This window comes from Egretta garzetta, unplaced genomic scaffold (genome assembly GCF_000687185.1).
Source record: "Egretta garzetta isolate BGI_Z169 unplaced genomic scaffold, ASM68718v1 scaffold749, whole genome shotgun sequence".
In the NCBI taxonomy this organism is placed as follows: Eukaryota; Metazoa; Chordata; class Aves; order Pelecaniformes; family Ardeidae; genus Egretta; species Egretta garzetta.
The window spans coordinates 60,944-69,014 of NW_009260843.1; the positions used below are offsets into that span (position 1 = coordinate 60,944).

Genomic DNA, 8,071 nt, shown 5'->3' on the forward strand with positions numbered 1-8,071 from the left:
TTCTTTTTTTTTTTTTTTTTTTTTTTTTTTTAGCAAGTGAGTTGCAGGATAATAACTTATTTTCTTAATAAGCATTTATATGGAACTTTTTTAGCAAAGTATCTCAGCACTCGACAGATGCAGATGAATTTTCATAGGGCGGGAAGAATACCAGTGCCTTTCATTAGTGGTAAACTAAGGTATATTAAGTTAAACCAAATTGTTAATACAGGAGACCTGAGACTAGGATGCTAATTTCTGATCATGTTTCAATCACATTATATACAAGTTAATGCAAATATAATATAAATAAAATTTGCCACTTCTTGTGATCTTTTGCAAAAAAATAAGTGAATGAGAGGACACCTAGACTGTGTGTTTAGACACAAGATCTGATTCTTACATATTTAGATGTGGTACAAATGACCTATCAGAAGAAGACTCACTGTTGCTATATCTGCTGTAGCCAGGCCCGATATTTTCATTGTCACTAGGGCTATTTTAGGGGAAGGGAGATGAAGTAATTAAATGTCCCATATCAATTCCACTAACACTAGCACGGGGAGAATTATTTGATAAATGAATTGGAGAATGATATGGGTTTCTTAACAACAGCTGTCTGTTTCATGATGCATTGATAGAAAACCTTTCTCAAATACATCATCAGTTGGAAGTAGTATATGTTTATGATATTCCAGAGCTCAATTCTATAACACAGAATGCTGTACCATCAGGGTATTTTTTTTTGTTACTGAATGACAGCGACAGTATTGTTCTTTTCCCAGATATGCTCAGACTGCCAGCATAATGTTGTTATACGTTGTTCAGATAAGGCTAGTTTCTTCCTCAAGACAAAAAGCATACAGAGCCCTAAGCAAGTAGTAAAAAAAAAAAAATAAAGAACCTTAAAACAAGTCTTGAATATTCAGTACTTGAGAATGAAGAACACAAAATTGTTAGTCCTAGTATCTACTGTTGTCTAGATTTCTCATCTATTTCATTCAAAACACATTTAACCAGACTTTTTTCTCAGAAGTTCTCTTTGCATTCTCCAGTGGAATCAGTGACTTAAGTATTAGTGTATGGTTATGTCTCTGAGGAAAAAAAAACAGCTTTTACAGTCACAAGCTAAATACAGAGAAATTGCCTAATTAGCTTTTTTTTTTTTTTTTAAATGGATAATTGCCTTCATGAGCTTTCGCAGGCAGCTTAGCAACCTTTTAACATACGCGCGCACGCTGCATGGAGCGGCAGAACGTTTCTGAAAGGGGTTTTATACCTTTCCCGAAGAGCTGCTGACAGTAAACCTCAAGCAATACAGGCAGGGGCTGTAATGGGCACTTGGGTGTCGTTAGTAAAAACACTATTCAGAGTTCGCTGGTCAATACGTGTTCACATAAAAGGGCAATGTTCTAATATTCATAATCCCAGGGCCCACAGGGCAGGGTTTTAATGAAAGTCTGTACAGTTCTGGTCTCCACAACATCAAAGAGGCCAATAAAACTCCTCTCACATGCTGACAGGCAAAAGTCAGACGATGAAGGCAGGGCTGGGAAAAGGCCCCGCGCAGCCCCCGGGTTCGCCTCGGCCAGGCAGCTCCCGGCGGAGCGGGACCGTGGTTGTCCCGGGGCAGGCCCGCGTCCACCCACCGCCGCTCCCACAGCGCGCCCCGCCCTGCGGGGTCCCTTGTCCCCCTTCCTCTGCCCAACTCCACCTCCCCCAGCCCCATCCCGCTTCCTCCTCCCAGGGGACGGAGCACCCAGGGCGGGCTCCGCTCCCCGGGGCAGAGCCAGCAGCCCCCCGCTACGGAAGGGACCACGCTGGGCTCGGAGGGCAGCTGGGCATTCCCCGGGCAGACGCTCGTCAGCGCCTTAGGAGCTGCACAGCTCCTCCCTGGGGAGTTTACAAACCACGAGCACTAAAACCGCCTTCCTCCCAGGCAGGATTATTTAATCCAGCGGCAAGCACCACGCAATAAGGGCTAATGCCGACGAGCTCCGGGCGCAGGCGGTGGGTACGGCAGGGCGACCGACGCGTCGCTGCGCTCCGCGATGATTAGACACGGGCGTCCTGCTCTGCCGCCCCGGCTCACGCGGAGAAGTAGTGGGGAAGAGATTTAGCAAACTCCAGCGGACACCATCTTTTATGGGACTTTTTTTATTTTCCCAGTCACAAGAACACGTGTCATTAGCGACTCCTCCTGAAACGAGCAGCTGTTCTTTGGCCATTACTGCTCCAAAATTAACCAAGACGGAAGAATTCAATCGCATCCCTCCTCCCGGCCCTGCTGAGCGAGCACGATTAAGGGATTGAGAGCATCTTTTGCTCAGAGTTCACGGGCATCCTCGCGCCGGAGACGGCACGCACGCCTCGGGTGAACGGTGAGCACAAACGCGTAAAACCCCACCGCTGCCAGGGACGGAGCAACCCAGGAGTGAATGTTATCGGCGGCAGCACCGGTGTCTCGGAGACACTCAAAGCTGCTCGGCAGGAGCACAGCCAACAACCAGGAGGGAGGATAATCTCCAGAAGAGCCAGCCCCTTTCTCGCTTCCGTTCTCAATCTCTGCAAGGATATTTCAAGGCTCCCTCCCCCTCCACCCGAAGAACAAAAAAAAAAAAAGAAAAAAAAGGGAAAAAAAAAAGCACAAGCAGAACCAAACAAAAACAAAATAAAGAAACAGGACACAGCCAGAGACGAGGGCCAGCGCAGGGTCAGGCGACACCTGCTAGCGATGGCCTTGCAAGGCAAGCCTGCAGCTGGGGAAGGGAGGGATCGGCCGTAATTCTATCAACGGCCACAGTAAACAAATAATAAATAATGTGAACCAGTAAACAAAGCTGAGGCATAATCACAGGCTTTGTCAGAGCGAAAACCGACTCCAAATTTATATCCTCACAACTAAAAAAAGTCAGTGCCCATAAATTTACATACCTTTGAGCGCAATGAATGGCTTGTTATTGGAACCGCAGACAATGCGCTGGCAGAAAGGGTGAAAGCTGCCCTGTTTGGCCACTCACACCCCTCGTACAGGTGGCCAGCGTGGAGCCAGCGCTGGGCCGTGCTCACAGAGCTGCATTTGCTACCCCGAACGGGGAGCCCCATGTTCTGTCCTTACCAGGGACCCCAGCCCCGCACCCTACCTTTCCTTTCCCTTCCCAAAAAGAACAACTCCCATGAGGTACCAGCACGGCTTTTCTAGAAGGCAAAACTGCAGCCTTTCTTGGGAAAAGTCCCCAGGAAGCTGTGAAGATGCACGGAGCTGCCTGGAAAAGACCCTGCTTCCACCAAACTGAAAAAAAAATGTGGTGGGTTTTTTGGTTTTTTTTTTTGTTTTTTTTTTTTAAAGAGGTGGAGCTGGGAGCAGAGCTGGGAAGCCCAACTGAAGCAGACACATACCTGGGATTTTGACTGGATCCTGGTCAATTCTGTTCTCCTCTCCATCCAGGTGCTCCAAGCCCACCACGTCCATCTTCACAGGGGCGTCCTCCGTTGCAGACAAGGTGGTGTAGGTACTGATAACCAGTATGCCCAGGCCAATCCACAGTATAATCTGTACAATGTGCCAGAGCTTCAGTTAGCACAGCGAAACGGCCGGGGCTGCTCTGTACAGCTCCCCTCACGTGCCGCCAAACCACTCAAAGCTCGGTGCATGTCGGTGAGAGGGAGAGAAGAGGAGAGAAATTTAAGAGGCGAAAAGGAAAAAAAAAAGAAATGCAGTAGCTTTTGGCTAAGGTTTGTATTTGGATGTAGAGACATACAAGAGTTTGAGACGCTGGAAGCTGTTGAAAAGGTACCAGAAGGGCTCAAAAGCAAGCGGACAGGATGCAAGGACAGAGAAATGCATGTGGGCAATGAGACCCGTTCCCTGGCATTTCCAGCAGCTACATTAGAACACCATGAAATCAGGGCTGGCTGAGAGCAGAGGTGCCCGACCTGTTTACAGCCCAGAAAGGTTCCTAGGGAGCTGTTGAAAAATTCTTATTTTTGAAAACAAGAATAAGACGTCCACACACAAGTCCTTGGCCACCAGCACTCAAGAAGCTGATAAGAACCCTCACTGATTTCCAGAAAGCTGGGATCAAACAGAATAAAAATAGAAAGAGAGAATCCGGATCCCGTAGAAGGAAGGGCTCTATGTATTTCTCCAACTCAAAAAGGAGAAAGCGACCACGACCAAAGAGAACATTTCTACAGCTTATTATCTAATGATAAATTGATCTGAAAGGATCTCATTTCACATGAGCCTTAAGGAAGGACATAAAGCTCCCTGCATTTGACTGCAGAAAAAAAAAAAAAATATCTCTGGGAGCGCTAGGAATTCACAGGGTAACGCGAGAAGGACAAGCAAGACGATGCGCAACAGCAAGAGGCGCAGAGGAACGTCCGCCGAGTTCGGCGTCAGGGCTGCCGAGCGCCCGCCTGCTCCTCCCGAGGAGAGCGGTCCCGGTTCAAAGAGCCGAGCGGCTGGATTGCTGGCCGACAACTCTGACTGGGGAGATTTAATTAAACCGTAATGTATTATTTTTACCTAGTTAACCATTGCAGTTGTCACAGTAAGGGCTTCTCACGGAACCCGGTCTGCACGTCAATGCCTCAACGGCAGCGTGAACGGCTGGCAGGAGAAAGTCTGCAAGAGTTTGTGCTGAAGGCAGCAGGCAGAGAAGTAGCACCCTCCGCTAGGAACTTGTGTCTCCCCACAAATTCCTTTTCACAACACTCCACGGAAGCAACAAGAACCATCACACGCAATCCAGAAAACACCTCTGCCATGCTGGGAAGCTGAAAGTTTGCAGCAAATTGGTATTTACGATGAAGTAATCCCCCCCCCCCCGCTTTTTTTTTTTTTTTTTACTTTCTTAAAACATGCTGCTCTCTGGAACGCCAGGCATCTGGCTTATTTCTGCAGCTCTGCATACGGCAGCAAAGGATCCAGGACAACGCTGCAAACTGCATCTTTTCTTCGCGCTTTGCAGCCGCCCTGCGCGACGCTCGGAGCCGGCAGGCAGCACACCGCTGGTTCGCCCCTGCTTTTTGCCAGTTCCCATCCCCACCCCTGCTGCGTGCCCGCTGACGGCAGGCTGCTGGGGAGGGGACAGCGATTCTTCTACCACAGGTCTAACAAGAACAACTCGCCATGCGTGCTTCACGAGGCAGTTCGTAAAAAAGTCTCAGTCTGCAAAGGAAAAATGCTGCTTTGGTACACGACCTCGTGGCTGTCCAGTGGACCCACACAAGCTGCCTGGCCCCTCTGCAGAGCAGTGCGAGACCCCGAGTGCCGGCGATTCTGGCTTGGGCTGTGATACCAGCTCACCGGAGGGCCATGTCCCGTGGGACTCATCCCCTTCTGCATCCTTACCCTGCAGCATTTAGATCCCAATTCACAAAAAAGCACAACAAAAGGATGCTACTCAGTGTGAGAAGAACCAGGAACAGCTACAGCGGACCACCCCACCACTACAACTGGGAGCTGCCGGAGGGAGAAAACTGAAAATAAAAGGGGAGAAGTGAAATTGAAAGAAGTTAAAACCTTGGCATCTCCAGGGGAGGGCGGAGAGGCCAACATTTTCCTCTCCTTCCTGGTGCTGAGGGAGATTGCTCAGAAATGCGGGCCAGGGCGGTCAGAGCCTTGGGCCCAGGAGACCCCGCTCTCAGCACACCCCTGCAGACAGACAGACGCCTTCAGAAGGAAAAGGCTGGCGGGACGCAAAGCAGCTCTGGACAAGGGACGAGCGGCGTGGCCCGGGAGCAGAGGCCGCTGCAAAGGAAACAGAAGTGAAATCTGCTCCCTGCCTTGCTGCGCGGGTGCACAAAGAGCAGATATCCTGCCATCCTGCTCGGGCCAAAAGCAGAGTCAGCAGGTCCCTGCCACTGCTGCCCTCGGCTTGGAGCTCGTCCACTTCCTCCCCTCACACAATCCGCAGCCCCGGCAGAAACGCACTCTGCGACTGGAAGGGTGTTCTGGCGTCTTTCAGCAACAACAGCGGGCAGGAAGGGGGTTTCTGCACTGGTGCCACAGGAACTAGGAGCAACGTGGGAGAGAAGGGAACTGTAGGAAACGGCTGAAAACATCAAGTGTTTTAAAAGGATTTTTGTTTCTTATCTTAGTGGGGAACCACGGGCTCAAGTGCCTTAGATTCAAACCCCTTTGATTGTTTCACATTTGGAGTTCATCTGTGAGCTTCCCAGAGCAGCGGGTACGGGCACACGTGGCAGTCACAGACAGGCTGGGCTGTCCATGAACCAGCAGACGTCCCTCACCTTCAGCACCCCTGTTGGCACAGCTCCTCCTCCTCCTCACCTACGCCCCGGCCAGCAACTGAAGACCAGAATACAGAGGTCCACAATCTGCCTTAATTCCATAGAGGTACTTAGGACATGGAAAACCAGGCAGTTTGTACTCAAGGGACCACCAAGGCTAATCTGGGAATTGAAGGAAGAGGAGGTGGGGTGCAAGGACCCAGTGGCTTGAGGAACCAAAGGCAGGCAGAGGAAGCCACCTACCCCCAAGGCGCTCAGCCAAAGAGCCGAGAACCTAGAGCAAGGAGAGGGGCAACACTGCAGAGCAGTTATAAACTGGCACCTGGTCCCACAGGAACGATCTCCCTGCCTCTGAAAAGCGAACCCGCTGAGAGCAGAGACCCTTGTCCAGCAGGGCCCCTCACCATGGTCATGGCAAGAGGACGTGCAAACCCCCATGGCCACAGCCCCCTCCAGCAGGCAGGTCAGCAAGGCAAGGGCCTGTCTCCTGAGAGGAGCGGGAATTCAGGAGAGGAAGTTTACGTGGCCGTTTCCTCTGCTGGTCGCTTTCCTTCGGCCGTCCTTCCTCCCAGAAGATAACTCGAACTTTGTACAGAAGTGTCGTTAGCTCAGACCATCTCCTCTAACCACGCCTGAGCCATCAGCGGGAAGCAAAAAAAACTGCATTTGTGTGGAGTGACGACATCCTCAAACTGTGCTGTTTTGGACACCGAGCGTTTGGAGGGACAGAGTCACGGCGAAGGAATGCAGAGCCCCCGGTCACTGCCCGGTTCCTCCACTGCGCTGCGACAGAGATGCTGGGTTTGAAGGGCTGCACCGACCGAAAACGGCTGCGGGGAAGGTGTGCTGGCTGCTGTGCTACCAGGGGAGGGCAGAGGGGAATCTCTTTTCCATCCGCACAGGAGCAAGACCAAGGGGTTATTTCCTGACCTCGAGCAGCCTCTCCGCAGCTCCTCTTCCCAACTGGGACAACAGCAACTCCGGCCTCCCTAGGAGGGGCCTCTCGGACAGGCTTGTGTCAACACTGGGAAGCCAACACCTTCCTGTTAGAAGTTAAACACTCTGTTTACAGACCTTAACACGACCTTCAGCAGCGCTTTGCCAAACCTCACTCTGTCCCCGCCCCGCTCAAGACTCCGGGCGAGCAGCAGGACACAGACCCGCACCTTTACAGGAACACGCTTGATGCTTAACCACAAGAAAGGGAACGCTCTCCCCAGGTCATTCACAGATCTGCACGCCTGACCTCGAGCTTTTTAACGTATCATCTTCTCAGCACAGCAAGCCTTTCAACCAAGCCACCCCCCAGCCTAGCCCAAGCTCGGTCCCCAGCCCCGGTCGGGCCGACCAGCGGCTGCGATCATCAACAACTTGCTGGCAGAAGCCGCCCACTCTTTTTGCTGGCCAGCAAACCTCTAAGACTGCCCATATTCGTCACCCTGGAACCCTCTCTGCCACTTTTAACGCAGCTCCCCTGACTTGTAGCCTCAGCTTGCACCCTCTTCCCAGCTCGGAAAATCCAATCGTCCTATCTCGCCAGCCCCATAAGCTGCCCGATGCGGGACTTCGCTGGATGCCAGAGGTGGCCCAATACAAGCAGCCAGACCTCTGCAGCAGCAGCACAAGAGTCGAGATAATTCAGGCAAGGATTGAGAAGGCCTGCTGCTTTGGAAGAAAGCTAAAGATGACGGAGGGAGGGAGAACATACGTGTGTGCTGTTTAGACAGGGAAAAGCGGGGAGGGACAGCTATGCCCAGGGCTGGCTCCTTCTCCCCCTTGACTGCCACTTTTCACAGGAGCATATTTCGATGAAGTGGAGTGCCTGATCAAG

The 8,071-nt window shown here is 51.3% G+C and overlaps 1 protein-coding gene across 1 annotated transcript in view; it reads right to left on the reverse strand.

Annotated features, from left to right (window-relative positions):
- The window catches only part of SLC38A10 (solute carrier family 38 member 10), a 44,793-nt gene that overhangs the window by 20,417 nt on the left and 16,305 nt on the right, over positions 1–8,071 (reverse strand). Inside the window, exon 10 of the mRNA XM_009647121.2 lies at positions 3,379–3,532. Within this exon, the coding sequence (XP_009645416.2) occupies positions 3,379–3,532 (154 nt within the window). The remainder of the gene's footprint in view (positions 1–3,378; positions 3,533–8,071) is intronic.